Below are 20,127 nucleotides of genomic sequence, written 5' to 3'. Positions count from 1 at the left end.
GATGCTGACTCTCATTTGTTTGAGTACTTTTGAGCCTTGTTGTTTCTTAATAATTTGCAATTATCATAATAATAATAATCGTTGGCGCAACAATCCATATTGGATCAGGGCCTTGAAGTGTGTTAGAGCACTTCATTCAAGACCATAACGGTACACTACAGTATACTGTAGGAGGCAATGTGGTCAGCATTATGCTCGCCCGAGATTATTACCCTGATTTGGCTCAGGTACTCATTCACAGCTGAGTCGACTGGTATCCGACATCAAGTCACGATACAAATCCCACTGCCACCAGTGAGATTTGAACCGCGACCTTCCATACGATAGCCTTGTGCTCTAACCACCCAGCTATCCGGACTTGTAATTATCATGAAGTTCGAAAATGATCAAATCCCCCAAGTTAGCGATTGTCAAATGCGAGGCCAAATCTATTCAGCAACTCAACTAAAATCCTTTTCCTTTTCCTTATTATCTAATCCGGGAACGCAAATCAGGTCCTGCGACACTTCATACTCTCTCGTATAATTAATAAAAGTCACGTGTCCTAAATTGAGTTCAGCTAAACTTATATTGAAATAAATAAACAGAACTCAAACCGTCATAAGACATTGATTTGCTAGAACGATAAAAAAGAAAAAGGTATGGATGGCGATCTTCTCTATTCCTCCTTTACCCCCCTCCTCCATAAAATCCTCCTCCTTCCGGGGATGGGGTTGACATTTCAACCTTTGCCGTTTTTTTCTTCAATTTTCCTTATAGAGGAACCGGCATCATTGTATGCACGAATGGCAGCTTCCTCCGAGGACGACAACCGTTTTCTACGTTTTCTACACAGAAAAGTACCATAGTGTTACAATCATTTACAGTAAAACCTTCTATGTTTCTATCTTTCATAAAAACAGATCAAAAATATACTTTTACTACACAAGTATTTACTCAAAAAATTAATGAGTTTATAGGAATTTTCATCACAGACGCACTATAAAGAAGACCTAAGCCCTCCATCATAATATAAAACTTAAAAGGTTCTCTGCGTGAAGTTTCCACAAGTATAAGAATCTTAGAGTTAGAGTCATAGTAGTTTCGGCAGGAAATAGGTACCAAAAATAGTTGCCATTTACTCCTTGGTGGGGTATAGCCCGCCAACCATATTTACGTGCCATCGTCCACGGTTATCTAAAATGTGCTTCAGCTCCCCGTCGATATCCTGAGATCCCTGCACTCCTCCTCTACTCTTCTGCGTCAAATGCCCTTGGTGTAGAGTGCATCCACTGCAACACACTCCCTCTTCACACTATGGAAAGCTTTCTCGAAATCGATAAAGGGCAGATGAGGCGAAGATCTAAATTTCTCTCACTATTCGAAGATGATCCTTTGGGTGTTGATGTGGTCATCATGGGAATCCGAAGCGGAAACCAGACTGCTCTCTGTCGACAAGAGATGTTTTTTGATGCGTTCCAGGATTATTTTACCTATTATCCTTGCAACAGCAAGGAGCACGCAAATACCCCGCCAAAAATCACTCTCAAAACGCTGTCCTTTGGAATTTTAACGATCATTTCCTTCTTCCACTCTTTGGGAAAGGTCCGAATTCTCAGGATTTCCGCACGAATGGAAGTAGCAGATTTGAAGTCTGAATTGCGTCCGTTGTCTTGGAATTAAATTACAGTATGGGAACATTTGGATGCCGCAATAACCGCAGTCAACAGAGGACCTGGAGATGAAGCATCAACAAATGATCTTCACAATCACCTGAAAAACGTTATCATGAATACGGCCACAAACATACTTGGCCCCAGCCGCAAAAGGAGTCGGAACGGCTGGTTTGACGATGAATGTAAGCTAGCAACGGAACGGAAGAATGCTGCATACCGAGTAATGTTGCATTCTCAAAGAACGCGGGCACGCGCAGAGACTTATCACGAACTCCGTCGAGCGGAGAAGCGACTTCACAGACGGAAAAAGGAAGCCTGGGAGAACAAGAAGTCTGTGAACTAGAAAAGTACAGGGAGCAACCGCACCAGGCGCGGAAGTTTTACCAACAAGTCAGCAGGATGAAACCTTATACACCTCGATGCTCATCCTGCCGAGACAAAGAGGGAAATCTGATCTCCGACAGAATGGGCATATTAGAGCGACGGGTTGAGTACTTCGATGAGCTACTGAACAACCAGAACATCGGCGAGTTGGAGGTCCCGCCAACTGAAGACGACGGACAAATACTGCCACCACCAAGTTTAGGAGAAACAGTCCGTACAATTCATCGGCTAAAAAATCATAAGTCGCCAGGAGCCGATGGAATTACAGCCGAATTGGTTAAATATGGAGGCGACCAGTTACACCAAGTGGTTCATCAACTTGTGCTCAAGGTATGGGACAGCGAATCAATGCCTGACGATTGGCAACGAGGCATAATCTGTCTCATACATAAAAAGGGAGATATCACACAGTGCAGCAATTATAGAGGTATGACGTTGCTGAGTACCATCTATAAGATATTCTTCACTATCTTGCTAGGCCGGATAGCCCCATACGCCCAGAACATCATTGGCCCATACCAAAGAGGCTTCACTCCAGGCAAATCAGCAACAGATCAGATTTTCTCTCTGCAGCAAGCGATGGAAAACTGTTGGAATATGGACAACAGTTGCCCCATCTGTTCATCGACTTTAAAGCGGCCTATGATAGCATAGCCAGGGTAAAACTGTACACGGCCATGGGAGAATTCGGTATCCCGACAAAATTAATAAGACTGACTAGGCTGACCCTGACCAATGTGCGAGGCCAGATAAAAGCAGCAGGATCACTCTCAAGACCATTCGACATCAACAACGGTCTACGACAAGGGGATGCGCTATCATGCGTCCTCTTTAACCTGGCCCTCGAGAAAGTGATCCGTGATGCTGATGTAAATGCAAGAGGTACGATCCTCTTCAAGTCCACGCAACTACTGGCCTATACTGACGATATCGACATCATGGGAAGAACCACCCGAGATGTACAAACTGCCTTCATCCAGATCGAGCAGGCGGCGCGAGATCTTGGGTTGCACATCAATGAAGGCAAGACAAAATATATGGTGGCAACGTCAGCACCGAAGACGAATCAACCAACAACATCGAACCGCACTGGTCAAACACAAACACGAAGAAGAATAAGGATAGGGGAATACAACTTTGAGACCGTTGACAATTTCTCCTATCTAGGGTCGAAAATCACAACCGATAACAACTACGATGATGAAATCCGCGCACGGTTGTTGTCAGCCAACAGAGCCTATTTCAGCTTACAAAGACTGTTCCGCTCGAAACGTCTCACCATACGGTCAAAGCTCTTACTGTACAAGACTATGATGTATTCCTCGGAAACTTGGGTTCTTAGCAAGAAAAATTGCGAACTCTTAGCCGCGTTCGAGAGAAGAATCCTCCGAAGAATTTTTGGCCCCCTACATGAGGATGGACGATTCCGTAGCCTACACAATGACGAAATCTATGAGCGATACCATGACCGTCCGGTTGTGGATAAAATCCGGCTCAATAGGTTACGGTGGGCGGGTCACTTAATCCGTATGGATGAAGATGATCCCACCCGGAAAGTCTATAAGGGCAATATCTATGGTAGAAAAAGAAGCCGAGCCAGACCCTGCCCAAGATGGAGCGATGGCGTGGGTCAGGACGCCAGACAGCTTTTAGGGATATCGAATTGGTGGACCTCGGCGCAAAACCGGGATGTCTGGAGTTCCTTATTAAGGCAGGCCTAGACCGGATAGCGGTTGTTGCGCCGTTGATGATGATGATGGGAACATTTAATATGTGTAGCTGAGCAAATTATTATGTGAATAATATGTGTAACCAAATTTAGATTTACAGAAAAATGGAAATTCTAGGATGAAAGTGCATGTGCCATGCATGTGTCTTCCTATTGTATGTATAAGTGTTAGGTGGATGATTCCGTAACTTGCGCCCACTACGCTCACAGGATTTGGTGTCGACCAGAGCCAGGTTGATTCTTTAATATTGTTTCTATATGAATCAGATTTTATTTATTATTATTTCCGAATTGTCACAATCTCGGCAGATGCCGGATTTTACCTAATACTAGCACTAAGTGCCAAGCATTTAGGCTTCGACGATTCTACCTACTTAAAAACTAAAGGGGCGCTGGTGGTGGTTGCCAGTGGTAGGTCAATGGGAGAATCCGTCCAGAACTCCCCGCAACATCGAGCACGTATGCAGAATGGTGTACTTCTGCATGGTTTGAACTAGACTGTGCAAAAGTCCCAGGACATCAAGGGAAACCGTGAGGGATTTAGGTACAATACCTGTAGCTAACAATATTATGGGAACTACAACTCGAGACGCCACATTTCTTTGATTTCCGAGCTAATGCCTCATAGTTCACCTTCTTCTTCACGTGTTTCCGTTCGACGTTGCTATTATGGGGGATAGCAACATCAATGATATACGCGGAGCGACCTGTCTGGTCAACTAACAGTACGTCAGGCTTGTTATGCGGAGTAAGCAGAACTATCAAGTACTGCTTGCGGCTCATATCGGTAAACCGGACATGTTCCCGTGATCAGCCCATGCTTGTATGCAAAGTTTTGATAGATAACCTCACATACAGCAGTATGCCTGGTGATGTATTGCACCGGTGCTATAACAGTGCAGCCAGAAATGAGATGGTCCAAGGTTTTTAACGCCGAACCGTTCTTTTATGATGAGCTTTTTATAAGCTCGGGTGGCGACCAGGTCGTCCTGAATGGCACACATGAATCCCTCCGTCTCAGTAAAGAGCTTCCCAGCACAGAGCCATCTGTTCGACAAATGGCTGTCAAAGACAACTCACGTGTTTACCGTGCATTGCCTTCGACTTCCATTTATCGATCCGCTCTTGGTCCGACTTCACCCCACTCGGAGGATTGAAAGGTCGATCCTTGAAGTTAAGTCCAGTCAGTCCACAGTCTGCCTTACAGGCAGCCGCATGCAAGGGACTCGCTTGTTCTTTGCTGTAAAAATAAGCGCGCAGCTAGTCGACTTGGCGATCATGTTGTGCCGCCACGTCAACCACGCCCCTACCTCCGATGTCACGAGGTGTGGATGATGCATTCGGAATTTGGACATAGTTGTCCGTATCCGCCGCTGGACGTTTTCCAGATTGGTCGTCGTTTACGGCAATATTCCGAATGCATAAGCCAGTGAAGGGATAGCGAATACATTCAATACGCTTATTTTATTCTTCCCAGAGAAATGCGAATTCAGCACCAGCTTAACACGTCGTAGGAATTCGGACAGCAGAGCATCCTTCAGATCACCAACTCGAGCATGGGTTCCTTGCAGAATTCCTAGGTACTTGGAGAAGTCTGGAGGTCACCAATGCTATGTCCGGCATGCGGCTCGTGATGACTTTTGCGGATGCCTTGATTTCGACACTTGTCTAATCCAAACTCCATCCGAATATCACGGCTGAACATTTCTATTCGCAAGAAACTTTTAAATTGGTCGCCAATACCAGCACACAGCTTGATGTCTCTAAGTACATCAAGTGTGTCAATTCGCACTTAGCACGTAGGCCATATTTAATTGCAAAGCCATGCCCTCTAGCATCATTCAGTAGTCATAAATGGGGGTTCAGTGCCATACAAAACCAAAGGGGACTCAACGAATCCCCCTGGAAGAAGTCCCTCCGTGGAAGAAGTCCCTCCGTATACGGATGGGCTCTGAGGTATTAGCACCCTCAGATGTAAGCACTGATAAGGTGGTATACCACCCTTCCATGACTGTCGCCAAAAACTTTATTAGTTTCGGATCAATGCGATACAGTTTTAGGACATCGATTAGCAAGGTATGCGGGATGCTATTGAAAGCCTTGCCATAATTTAGTTATTTGTCCTACAACTACCGAGTCGATAATGAGTTGCTCTTGCAACTCCTTGATCCCACACGGCAGCCCTTCTGGTCCTCGGACAGAATGTTGTTGGTCTCGAGGTGCGCATTGAACCTTCCACTAATAATGGTCGTTATGAATTTGTAGAGGGTTGGTAAGCAATTAATCAGTCTTGTGTCTACGGGGTCCTGCATCGTGTCTTTCTTAGGGATAAGGTAGGTAATCCCCGCAGTGAGGAAGGGTGGAAATTCCTCCGGCCGGCCATGACCTTATTTATACTATGTTCCAACCGACCGAGTTTCGGTAAACTCTCTGCACTTTATTTCTCACCCGTCTGCTGGCATTTCCAACGCTAATCTGAATCAGTCTAGCAATGTCCTTCCTTAGTGAGTCCCGCCGACGTTCCAAACCAATTTTCCCCGGTGGATCTCTTCGGTCACTCAAACCAATAACACGAAAACGAATCTTCTGATCATGCAATCTTACAGCCGCAACTGCGCCACAATACACAAATGATTGTAGTTGTAACAGCGACATATCAGCACACGGCCGAGATATAATCTTATCATTGATTTGAGATAGAATTCCCGGGGTTGTTGGAGCTGCATAAATCCTGGAAATACCTGGTCTATGCAAACGATCCATTTCCGAGAATTCTATACACGCTCTTTGGAATTCGTCCCGAACCTCAGCGGAAACCTCAGCTGGACAGTGCTTCAACGACCAGTGAAACTGTTGCTTGCAGTGCGGTGTGGTGTTGTTGATGCCGCCGCCTCTGCCCCATCGACTCTCGGTCACCAGTTTCCCCGATGATCTCAAGCCAAACACGCTCCCTGATGGTGGCCGGGAGTGTGTCGCTGCGAGTTATAGAGCGGTACTGATCTGCGATTCCCTGCACAGTCACGTGCGCGAATTTTGGGAAATGCTCGACGAATCTCTGGTGCAACAAGGGGCGGCAAGATGTTGTACCCGCTCCCGCCGTTATTTCATAGTAGGAGGTTTATTTCTTCATCCGCTGTGTACGCGAACCTGCCGAAGTGGTCGCCACAGATTGTGGCGAAACTGCTGCAGCAAGCAGAACAATGTTCCTGGTCGTCGTGGCGCCTAGACGTCGAACCGCTACACGACTAGCGGTTTCGATGCCGTGTTGTCTATTATGGGAGCCCGACCCAGTCACCAAGTCAAACGACTCCCGCTGGTTATCCGTACTGGACCTTAAATTCCTTCTTCTTCTCATAGATGGATTTACATTTTATACCTAGCTGCCAGGTGTAGGGATAGCTTCCTCAGTGAGTAATCTGCAAGACTGCAAAGTTCCTGCACTTTCCTCACCTACCCCTTGAGTCGCGGCCTATTATTTATTATTGGAATAATATAATATTGGAATATTTTTGCTCTATAACATTTTCTAGTAATTTCACAAGAAAAATGTGGGGCATTTAATAAACAGTTGATATATTTAGTCAAAGCGGGGTTCGCAAGGAAGTTACTTCGAAATTGTGATCAAGCTAAGACGTGTTATCGAATAAATATGTATTTCACATTCAATTAATGTAACATTCAATCTCATTTATCTTAAATTTCATTAGCTTCACAACGTTTTATTGTAAATTTCATCAACCGTGTTATAGCTAATTGAGTAATGCTTCAATTGATTTGTTAGATAACTAACAACGGAGTGCTGGTTTGTAAATGTTACATAATTTATCATCAATTTTTTGTTGATGAAAAGAAACTGGTCATAATTAGAAAATGTTCCCGTTGCAATTGGTAGATGATTACAGCAATAAAGGCAGCATGGTGTTCCCGATATACGAAGAGTCTGTGAAACCACTTTTGGATATGCGATATTGTCATTCCAAAGATGCTAGTAACTTTGTAACTTTGTGAGCAATATGTTGCGTTTATTAACTATTGGATCACCCATGATTTAACTAATTGAAACTTCTGGTTGTAATCTAAACTAAGAGAAATTTTTGTTTTTGAAAAAGGTCCTTCAAAAATCATTGCCAAGACTGCTACGTATAATTTTATGGGTTATACAGGGTGCGGCAGCATAACTTCCTTTTTTCAAAACTCAATAAAAACTATTGTATGCATCGGAAAATATTTATTTATTTTTTATAATGTAGGTACATGTCTAAAGTTTTTATTTACATTGTTTTGAAGATCAAATCTGTTAGGTGACGCCCCAAATTCTCCATACATTGCGTAAACCGATTTCTGGCGTTTGTCATGACTCTTGTTACCATAGCAGGTGTTATGTTGGCAATTTCTTCTTGGATGTTGGTCTTCAAATCTTGTAGGCTTCTTGGACGGTTCACATAAACACGGGATTTCAAAAAACCCCATAGAAAAAAATCACAAGGGGACAGATCGGGAGAGCGTGCCGGCCATTCCAAATCGCCTCTAATTGAGATAAGGCGCTCTGGAAAGTGTTCCCTCAAAACAGCCATCGATGCTCTTGAAGTGTGTGCTGTTGCACCGTCTTGTTGGAACCAAGTGTCCCCCAAATCCAAATTTTCTAGCCGTGGGATAAAAAATTCTGTAGCATGTTTACATACCGGTCCAAATTCACTGTCACTGTAACCTCATTTTCCTCAAAAAACCAGGGACCAATAATCCCAGCTGAGGAAATTGTACACCACACTGTGACTTTGGGTGAATGCAAAGGCTTTTGATGCAATTCTCGAGGGTTGGTGTCAGCCTAGTAGCGCATGTTTTGTTTGTTAACCGACCCACACAAATGAAAATGGGCTTCATCGCTAAAAAAACAATAGCTTGAAAAGTAAACCTCAACGGCAAAGGCACGCTCCTCACTATTCCAACGTATGATGGCGACTGAACCGTGTCGGGACAAAACTTTACAGTATCCCCTCTTGAACGAGACCACTAGCGCTCCGCTATGACATCAACTAACTGAGTGGCGCGCATTTTAAAAAAGGAAGTTACGCTGCCGCACCCTGTATAACCGGAAAAGGATAAACATCAAAAATGCATACATATCAAAGACATCCAAACTTTGCCTATCCTAAATAAACATCCTATCCAAATTCATCTGACGCATCTTGACGTATTTCTAATTTACCCCGTGCAGTCATACAAATATGTACTTAAATAAATACCACACATCCTGTTGGACACTGCCCGCAAACTTAATTACCATATACTACATAAACATATGTATCTGTCTCGAGTAATTGATACACAAATATAATACAAATATACAAATAATTAAAAAAAGCTAAAAAATTAAAATGTCCCCATGGACTTCGCTGTTCATATAACTTCACTTTATATGATGATGACGTCATACACTTCTTAGGGTGCAATAAATTTTCATGAAATGCAGAAATTTCAACGCCAATAACTTTGTTAATAATACTCGAATTTCATTCAAACTTTCCGCAGTTATGTCTTATATTATCTCTTATACCAATGCCTTGTACTTCTAGGATGAAATTAAGGGGGTTTTGGTAAATTTCTAAAATATTGTAATACACTGTTATTAACTTTATTTGAACAGATATTGGAATGGGATGTATTTTCAGGCCTATATTTCGTGTAGATGCACCATTGTGATTTTAGATTTTTCGGCTGGATAGGTTCTGAGAATGAGCCCTGTTTCACTTTTTGGTGCCTTTCATTTAATACCCCACATGACCATATTCGATGAAAAAAATTACACCCCTCTTTCGCATGGGGAGCCATACATGCGAAATACAAAATAGCGCCACTTGCCATATTTAAAGGGGTTTACATAATTGAATCGATTTTAATAAGTTTTTGTTTCACACAAGCAACACCCGTATAATATCTACATTATTTACATAACTCCATCAAGAGACAAATGGCAGTACTGAGCACGGCCGCAGCCACCATACCAGGATTTCTCCTTCCCATCCTGCTTAACATCAATTACCCTCTCGCTCTGGAGTATCTCCAGTCGAATCCCGGAGCCGCTACAGTCAAATTCCGGGAATATTAAATCTTCTTGTCGGTGACCTGCCTATATATTTGATAGTTTCCGAAGAAACCTAAATTGGAGACGTTCGTCAAGACACACAGTTAAGGTACTAACGCACTTTTTATGAAGAATACATTCAGAAAATTCCTCATTCGCGACAATGTAGAAGTCTCTCCAATTTCTTCTCAAGTTCCTACTAGTATACGTCAAGAATTCCAAAACAGAGTTGTTTCAAATTTTATTGATTTTAATTTGCCACTTGCTCATAAAGAACTTAATATCGTTGATCATCTTGTGTAGTTCACCTCCATGCCTTCTTGTGTGACGTGTAGATTATCAACTCGTCAGAGAAAGGAAGAGAAAGAAAGAGGGCCTAATTTCAAACCGAGTGGGTTATTCCCACTGTACAGATTATACTGATAAATAAATTCTTCTGCTGACTTCAATACCTACACTATAATGAGAGGATCTCTATACTTTCAAACAGCATTGGCTCATTTCGGCTCATACTATATATAAAATCTAGACCTCAAAATACATCTCATTCCGTTATCTGCTCAAGTAAGATTAATCATTTTAGAGCAATTTACATGTACTAGCGTCACGGTTTTGCAGAAGGAATTTGTCGCAAACGACTCATGCTGCCCGTTTTTTTTTTCTTAGCAATGCCAGAGCCGCTTGCATACGATATTACCAATTTTCTCACCGTTTTTCACACATTTTTCTGATGCACCTCGTGAGCAAGAACACGACTTAAAACATATATGGTTTCCCTTCACCCTTGATGGGGTACAGTGCGTCAACCTTACCTACGCGCCATCGCTCACGGTCACCTGAAATGCGCTTCAGCTCCCCCTCCCTAACTTCCCGACACCCTCGTACTCCTCCTCTACTGTTCTGCGCCAATTGCGCTTGGGGCGACTCACCGGCTGGCCATCCTTGGAAAATACATTCTCCTAAGTGGCCAGCAAAGCAATTGTCGTGCCACCTTATCTGTGACCTATTCACTGCCACTTCCACCTTCCGATCACAATGCGTACAGGTGCAGGGCCTGTGCGCCGATCAAGTTCCTTCTTTTGAGATAGCATCAGACCAGCATACCCCTATGATACGGCGAACATTGGTGGTGACGAAAGCTTAGAGCTTGTACATTTATGGCACCGTAAAAGGTGTACGACATCGTCTTCATATAAAGTGAACTTATATGAGCAGCGGGGTCCTTTCCCTTTTTTGTTTTTTTTTAAGTTATTTGGATATCAGTATCAATTCCTCGAGGTAGACTTGTGTATGTTTGCTAATAAAGCTTGCGGGGAGTAGCCAATACAATAGACATATGTTTACCTGGCTACCAGCGGTTTTTAATTTACGTACCTAACATATATATGTATGCTTAAAAAAGTAGAAATGCTAATAATATTGAACTCCTAGTGTGAAGCGGGACTTTCCGAATAAATTACTTGTGCTTTTCTATAAAGTAGAGGGCAAATTATTTTTTTAAGTACACAAGGAACTGTGGTACACTCATCGTTCTTCACATGGGGAAACACAAAACCTTTTAACCTGAAATGTCTAGCTTCCGGTTTCCCGTCTTGTTAACAATAAAAAACGATTTTGGAATATTTTCTTTCACAAATTTACTATTTTTTTATTTTTGCATATTTGAGGTTCCACAAGCAGTGTGGCAAACAAAACATTCGGACCCCCACAGAAAACTGCGTGTTTTCCTAGGTGAGACCATCTTTCTTTCAAGGAGCGTAGTTTGCCCAAAAAAAATATAAATTGATGAAAGCCAAATTGAGAGATTTTGTTGTATATTTTAAGCTTTCATTAAAGTTATACTAAAATTTCAAAAAGATCTTGTATTATTGAGTTGTTAAAAAAATTTTGAGCGTCATATTTTACTACTTTCTGTTGATCTTGCTATCCAAAAAGTATCCTCCTGCTGCTTCCAAAGGGGGACCATCGATCATGGCATAAGAGATATATTTCTAATTCTTTTCTAAGGAACAAACTTTCGCTTCAACTCTATAGCTAAATTATTCTATTAAATATAATAAACTTAAACTCGAAATTTACGGAGACTCTATCTTTTCGTGAATCAATAAATGTTACTTTTAGTAGTTATGACATTATACTAAAAGAGTTTATATCCTTTCATTTTCAGATACATGAATTATGTTTCAACTAAGAGTTCAACTTCTGCGAAATTTGTCACCATCAATATGGTGGAATAGTTCAAAGATCCTCAATAGTAGTACATTTGTTGACCATGAAAGTGCAGCTGAGCCAAATTTGACCAGCCAGAATGGATCTACCGAAAACGTCGATGAATACACGGCAGAATTTCTAAAAAATCGAATACCTCTGACAGGAATACAGAAAACAATACTCAGTTTCGGTTCGTCATTGACGGCATTACTCGACCCCACGAGGTGAGTGTCTACTTATCTTCCCAACGAAAACATGCATATGTAAATTCTAAAATATATCAGGCAAGACATGATCGCATGCTTAGGTGAGACAACCGGTGAATCTGCTTTGCAAAATATACTTACCACCATGCAGAATGATGAGGAAGGACGTCAAATACTTGCTGAAAAACCGCGTATTAACACGAAGACTGTGAATCTCGAGAAATTACGGCAGATGCCGTCAAATACCTTAGGATATACGTATGCAAAATTTTTGGATGATAATGTAGGTAACAGAAATTAAATGTGTTTATAGATTTTAGTATACAGATGGAAATTAGGGTCCTGCACTACACCTATGACGTCTTCGCATTATTATAGTAATTATATAAATTCTATGCGAACTAATTTTTTCAATGTAAATAGTGATCGTGCGGGTTTCATTTAAGGGAGTCATTCCGTGTAAAGGCCGTTTTTTTCGGCTTCTTTTAGAAATTTGTTGTGAAGAACTGGATAAAGATACAAATACGAATTTTTCACCTTAGATTTATTAATATCTTGAGCGTGCATAGTAAGTAGAGATAGAGTTCAAACGGTTTCTGCATTTCTGAGCGATTTTTGAGGTGATCAAAGGACTACGCAACGTCCTCAATGGAGCTTGACCATCCTTGCACATTGCGATACGCCTGTCCTTGAATCACTTTGCCGCGCTTAGGATTGCATAAACTTCGGCTTGAAACACCGTTGCATATTGGCCAAAAGGAAAAGCCCACTTCTCGTTTTTATTCGAGAGGTAGACACGGGCTCCAGAACCCTGTTCTGCTTTTGAGCCATGGGCGTAGAAGATATATATTCCGCCACGCATTCCTCTGGGATTTCCCAGTTCTCTCTACGCTCCAGGGTAACTTCCTATCTTCGGAATCGGAAGGCATTATAAGAACGAACATCGGCCTAATGATAGCAAAGTATATCCACATTACCACATAAGGCCGGAGTCCCCATGTCGAGGCAAAGGTCCGTCTGCATAGCCCATAAGCTGTGAGAGCGCGTTCCATCTTTACCTCTACATGTTTGTTCCAAAGAAGTTTTTTATCTAGAGTGACTCCCACATATTTCACTTCTTCGGAGAGTTGAAGGGTAGTACCCGTCATCTCAGGGGAGCAAAGTCCACCCAGTTTTCTCCTTTTCGTAAATAATGCGGTTTTATTTGGATTAACGGAAAGACGTCTGAGGCACCAGCTATCTATCAAATCAACGGCACGTTGTAGATTTAGATACACCGTTCCAAGATCCCGATCAACAGCAAGCACAGCCACGTCATTAGCTTGAGCGTGTGTTGGCAAAGTTTGCAGTTCGCATAGTAGTGAGTCGATCAGCATACTCCACAGAAGTGGCGAAAGCACACCTCCTTGGGGGCAGCCTTTCGTTGCTTCTGCTGTTAGATAGTGACCGACACCCACATCAGCGCACAGCAATCTCTGCGTTAGCATAGCATAAATCCACTTAATTAAAGCATCTTCAAGACCATGCTCTCTGGCGGCATCACAAAGTTTTTGAAAAAGGCGCACAGTCAAACGTCCCTTCAATGTCCACGAACATCCCGACCGCGTACTGACCATTCAGAGTTGCATCCTTTATCTTTGTAACCAAAGAATGAAGAGCAGATTCACAGGACTTTCCACGCTGGTAAGCATGTTGGTTTTCATTAAGTGGGTGCGACCTAAATGCGTTCGCACGAATGTGACGCTCCACCAGTCTCTCCAAATCTTTCAGCAAGAATGAAGTCAAGCTGATCTGTCTGAAGTTCTTTAGATTAGAATAGTCATCTTTCCCAGGTTTCGATATGAAGACTACTTGATCCTTTTGCCAAGAGGAAAGCACGTAGCCTAGAGCAAAACATCCTCGAAAAATATTTCTTAGAGTTTACTATAAGTGCTCCATACTCTCCTTTAGCATTGGTGAATAGATGCAATCCATGCCAGGTGCTTTGAAATTTTCAAAGGACGGTATGGCAGTTCTCACCTTTTCATAGTTAACAACTGCTTTCGCAGTGTTGCAGTTCCCCTTGCAGCACTTGCGTGTTGAAAGGGTTGCAAGAACCGACAACTCTCCTCCTATCACTTCTCTCACCCGTTCTCCCGGGTGATGTACTTCCAGGAGGGTATGCACTCATTCCAGTCTGGAGTTCGTGAAAGTACCGTCGGGTCTTCTAAGAGAGTCCAACTTGGCCGACTCATTCCTTTTGAGGACTCTGCACAACTTTGAAGTCTCTCTTTCGCCTTCCAGTTCCTCACAGTACGCTCTAAAGGAGTCTCGTTTCGAATACCTAACGAGCCTCTTATATTTACGCTGTGCACAGCCTTGAAGTCTCTCTCTCGCCTTTCAGTTCCTCACAGTACGCTCTAAAGGAGTCTCGTTTCGAACACCTAACGAGCCTTTTATATTTACGCTGTGAGTTCCTGAAGTTTAATCAGTCTTCGTTCTTATTACTTTTACAAGCACGGTTCAGAAGTCGCCTTGTTGATTTCCTGAGTTTTTGCAGTTCCCGGTTCCATAGGACAAGCCTCTTCATTCTAAAAAGTGCAGCTCAAAGTTTTCAATTCATCTTCCAGCGCCAAAGGAGTCCTTAGTCGCCTAGGGAACTGTACTTTATTGCCAAGAAGTTCATTGAACTTTGTCCAATTCGTTTTCCTAGGGTGTCTTTGTACTACAGACTGTTCTCCCGCAACAGTCAGATTGAATTCTAGGTATCGGTGATCTGATAGTGAGACTTCGTCTAGCACCGGCCAGTGTGTAATCAACTCTAACACTTTTGAAGCACAGATTGTTAGGTCAATTACTTAGCTTCTTCTCGGTCCTACGAACGTAGGAACGCACACACGTTTGCAGTCAAGAGACCAGCTGAAGTGATGAAATCAAATAGCTTCTCTCCTCTTAGTGCCCCCAACAAATATGTTGAGCATTCGCATCGCAACCTATTAAAAGGTCGAGACCACTTAATCCTGCAGGGGGTAGGGTAAATAAGCGGAGGCAACTATGTTTATCGTCTCGCCATTTATCTAATATTGTACAATGACCGTAACTAAGTCCTGGGAACAGAACTGTCTCAGCATGGTTGCCTCTACACATCTTGACATTAGGACACAAGCTCTCAGTCTTATGGATCTTTCATCGTAGAAAATCTTAGCCCCCTTTACTGATCCAGTGCCACAGATCCTGTTAAATCGAATCCACGGCTTTTGGACCAGACAAATGTGCGGGCAGCTCTGCAGCTTTGTCAGCCTCGCTGCCAACAGATAGGAGGAGGGTTTGGCATGTTGCAGGTCGACATAAACCTAGTCTAATGTGTTATGGAAAAAAGTTAGAAGAGTAAGCCGCGGTCCGCGTGTGACGGGGTTTTCCCCAGATCGTACGGCAGGAGTTCGATCCCTTCGTGTTTAATTTCTCTGAGAAATACCGCACTTGGAGGTACAGCAGTTTCCATGTCCTCATCTATGAAAAATCTCATCTCATCCCGCAGAGCATTCATCTTTTTTCCACTTAGCACCTTGACTGGATTGCGGGGTCTCGAACTGGCATTAAGCCAATTCGGTTGACGTCTCTGGCTTCCCTTTCTTCCGCCTCTTCCTTGGAAGGTGAAGTTACTAGCAGGTAGAATTTACTCTGTAGTTCCTTCACCAGTGCGAACCTCCATACGGGGATTCCGCCACTGCATGCACTATCCTCCGCGCGCAGCTCCTTCTGGGAGAGTGCACCGAAGATGCTGCAATTTGCTCTATATTGTGTGAAACCATCAGTGTTCCTCGCTCTCAAAGTGGAGATGATGCTCTACAGTTTGCAGATATGACTGAATTTCGGTCTATCTAGGAAAAAGTGGAGCACCGTATGATGACTTCCCCTGAGCACATTCAGACTCTTTTAGTCCTTCCGGACATTCATGAACTTTGCTCTCCAGTGTCCAAAGTCCATGCCCGGGTTTTGTTCTCCCGGTCCTCAACCTTCCTTCGAGGGCCCGGTAGCAAACATTCGACATGTTCTGTCCTGCGTAGCTCAGTGTTGAACTTGGGCCGGCCGCCAGAACTCAAAGCCGGGATCGCCTGCTCAAGCCACTTTAAGGCAGCCTCGTCCGTGTACTCCAAATGGAAAAGCCAATCGGAAAAACTTTGATTGTTAAATCGTGGCTTCGTTCCAGGCTCCAGCTTTTTTTTCCACAGGCATTCCCGGAGGACGGTAAATTGTCTGACATTTTGCCATCCTCGGGGCAGAGTCCCACGGCAGAAGTCAGAATACACCTTCGTGTTCGTATTCCTGTGGAAGGGAACAGCTGCATTAAGATCTCTCTCGCGGATTTGATCACCTCCCGGCCCACCGGTCCTAATCTCCGCGAGACGTGTGGATGTAAGCCTTGGTGCGGGGCACAATAAAGCGTTGGCCACAACAGATGTATGGGTCTTACGCTTCTTGCGCGCATCACCGCTGACAGAAGAGTCTGGTGCATCCAGGTCACCAGTTTATCCCCACCTCCGCCGGAGATTCCACTCCTGTGCGTCTGATTTCTCTGGACATTACCGCACCTCTCTGGGCCGCTTGGATTCATTTCTACATACCGGCGTTGAACAAGCAGCGTCCACGTTACCTGATTCCCTTTATTCCGCTCTTTCCGATGAGGATGAAGGAGAAGGATTCAGCCTGTAGTCCGCCTAGTGGAAGTTCCCTTCTGCCGAGCCCTCCTCTTCCGCTTGCGGGTAGATTTGGGCTGTAGTACAGCGGACGGGCCGGCCGTAGTCGGATTTCCAGTTTCTCCCAAGTTGAGAGTTAACATACTTTTCTTTCTGGATAGCTTCGCCGTAGGCACTAAATGCAAGCTTTCCACTGAGTCGGAAAGCATGCCTTCTACACATTTATCTGTAGGGGGGTATGAATGCTGTGAGGCCTCCAAAATCCTCGCCTTGACCGCGACATGATTGCTCATGGTCGCGGGTGGATTCGAAGTTCGAAGGGGAGTTTAAATCCTTCGTTTCCATATTCATGTTTTGGATACCCTTAGTGTAATAGTAGACTACTACAGGCTCCCCCACCTCTGCATCATCCTTCTGGGCCACACCGATTGCCGAAATAATCGACTACGGCTTGAATGTTGATCTCAGAGTTTCAAAACAAAGCGTCAGCGACTAAATTGTCTTTACCAATCACATGTTGAATGCCCGATGTTAACTGGTTGATATAGGCTTAGTGCCGAAATTGTGGATGGGACACTTGGAGCTTTTGTTAAGTGCTGTAATTCCGTTGAGCGGGAATCAACTGTTTTGAGAAGAAACCCAATGGTTGCCAGCTTTGGTTCATCATTTGGTGAAGAAGAGCGCCTACTACGATGTCTGAGGCATCGATAAATACGGCATGCGGACTACGGCGCACGGTTACCCGAGCGCCCATTTCTCGAGGTCGACATCGAACACGTTCTTGCCTTCCCTCTCAAATGTAAAGCATTCGCAACCGCCGTCGGTGTGGCTGCATTGTAAACGCGGCCATTCGCCATCGCATTTCCGCCATCTCCGCAGTCTCATCCGACACCTTTGCACCCCGTGCACCTCGTACATTTCGTCGAAGGTTGTGATGAACATCTATAGGGAACCACCGTCGGTACACGCTAGAATGGCTTGCGTACCCTCCGGCAGTTGCTGAAGCCACAAGTATTTCAAGAGTTTCACGCCAACTTTATCCCCACCCAGCTGCTTCATTTCCTACAGGTTGGTTTTGATGTCAGATCGCAAGATACTACTATGGATGTTACTGTGTTGTGGTATCTGCTGCTTTTGCGAATGTTGCTGCATTCGTGACGCTGCGTCTGGTTCCTTTTGGCGCACGATTTAATGTCCTTCTTACCGCCCTCATTACGAACGGCACATAAAAGACACAATTCGAAACTGGTGCTAGGACGATGTCAGCTCTAACTCAAGTCCTGACTGCGCTGCCTCGCTCCACCTGGATACCATCGTCGCAAGTTTCCGCCGAAACCTGTCGGGCGGCGGAATCAGGATGGTGCCTCGGATATGGGCTGGATGATTCCTGTGATCAGTGGGGTCCCTGTTTCGACTGATTCAATTTACAGGGCCGAAGACTCAAACTTGTTATGGTTACGCTGCTGCAGCTATTCCTATTCCTACTGTGTGACTTCCTTCCCGACAGATCTGCAGTCGGGCGTAAGATTAAACTGGGTCCAAAGGCCGGTGGATTTTATCTGCCCGTCAAGTAATGTCCACACGACAGCGGCGAGTTGCGCCTATTTGCGCCTACCCCTACCTACTAAAAATATACCTTTCCAGATGCCGCGAACACTAATTGGATTTCTTGAAGGCTTATTCAAGGGGCAAATTGACTAATTAATAGATCGAGTTCTGCTGTCGGTAACTTTTTCTGGAAAACCATTGTCGTAAGGTGTTGCTCCGAATTCGTTGAATTGCAATAAAGTCGAAAGTGATACGACACTTATAGTAGTTTTCCTTTATTGCAAATTAGGGACGTGAGTATCAGAATATTAAAATATTGAGAGCCGGGGGTCGTTCTGGTTAGCTTAGAAGAACGAATCCATCAACGCTTTTCGATCTCCAGGAATTATTTATCATTTGTGGGTTACTGTTTGAATAAAGAAGGAAGTATTCTCGGGAAGAAAACTAACATTAGAGGAAATATTTTATTTATTCTTGTTCGTTATTCGTATTTACCAGTAAGACGAAGTTATGCTCAATAATTGCGATTTACCTGCACTGATCCTTTCCAATTTATAATGGAAAGTATGCGCTTATTTTTCAATACTCTCGGCTTTGATAGATTATTAAAAAAGTATATATAATAATTGGCTAAAAATTTCTATTCTGTTTTCTATAATACATATACCTTCCCTTATTTAGCAAGTTACACCAGATTCAAGAATGGAGGTTCGTTTTATTGAAAATTCAGAATTAGCTTATGTAATGACTAGATATCGGGAATGCCACGACTTGATCCATGCTGCGCTGGGCATGCCTACGAACATGTTAGGCGAAGTAGCAGTCAAATGGGTGGAAGCCTTCAATACTGGACTTCCTATGTGCTACGGAGGGGCAGTTTTTGGTGCCATTCGATTGCGACCCAAGTAAGTACTTTTAGCAATTTAATCGTGTAGTTTTATAACTTCTAATTTCAGACAACGACAACAATATCTGAGCAAATACCTCCCTTGGGCCATCACAAATGGGAAGAACGCAAAGTTCCTTTTGTCGATATATTGGGAGAAACGATGGGAACAGGATTTAGCAGAAATGCATAAAGAACTTTCTATAAAACCTTTCAGTAAATAACGTTAAAATTAGCCTTTAAGCTGATTTTTTTATAATAAAGTGATTGCAAATAATTATTCAATAGTGACAAGATATAAGTGGAATGATAATAAAGCCGCTGAAAATAAATGAGACTTCTTTCATTTGCCCATACTGTGGACACAATTGTTGTATCAAATTTCTAATTATGTCATTTAATCGAGTTTGTGCATATACACCAATAAATTAATTTCGCCTATTCATTAATTGGAACTATCGATAAAAAATAATCATGTGTTGAAATTATTATTTATTTTGAAAGTGTTTTTAATGATGACGTTCGACAGAGGAATGTGTTTGAAATTGAAACGTATTGAAAAATGATAACTCGAACCATAAGAAAGTTATCGACAATAAGAGAAAAATTGCTGCTTCGGTAAGTTCAAAATTATATTCCTTAATATACTTAATCAATTTCCTTCCAAATTGTCGATTAAAATCCACTCGTAATTCGAATTAAAAATTGATAATTTTTTTGGCTAACTTGCCATTGAACAAACCAACATCG

At 43.1% G+C, this 20,127-nt stretch overlaps 1 protein-coding gene across 1 annotated transcript in view; it reads left to right on the top strand.

Annotated features, from left to right (window-relative positions):
• LOC119648516 (UDP-sugar transporter UST74c-like) overlaps nt 1–19,707 on the top strand; it is a 79,608-nt gene extending 59,901 nt beyond the window's left edge. The window contains exons 2-5 of the mRNA XM_038050284.1: nt 12,026–12,285; nt 12,346–12,550; nt 19,173–19,396; nt 19,448–19,707. Coding sequence (XP_037906212.1) covers nt 12,026–12,285; nt 12,346–12,550; nt 19,173–19,396; nt 19,448–19,601 — 843 coding nt within the window. The 3' untranslated portion in view covers nt 19,602–19,707. The remainder of the gene's footprint in view (nt 1–12,025; nt 12,286–12,345; nt 12,551–19,172; nt 19,397–19,447) is intronic.
• Nucleotides 19,708–20,127: the final 420 nt, after the last annotated feature.

The sequence above is a fragment of the Hermetia illucens genome, chromosome 2 (genome assembly GCF_905115235.1).
Source record: "Hermetia illucens chromosome 2, iHerIll2.2.curated.20191125, whole genome shotgun sequence".
NCBI lineage: Eukaryota > Metazoa > Arthropoda > Insecta > Diptera > Stratiomyidae > Hermetia > Hermetia illucens.
This window is presented reverse-complemented; position numbering and strand designations above follow the sequence as displayed.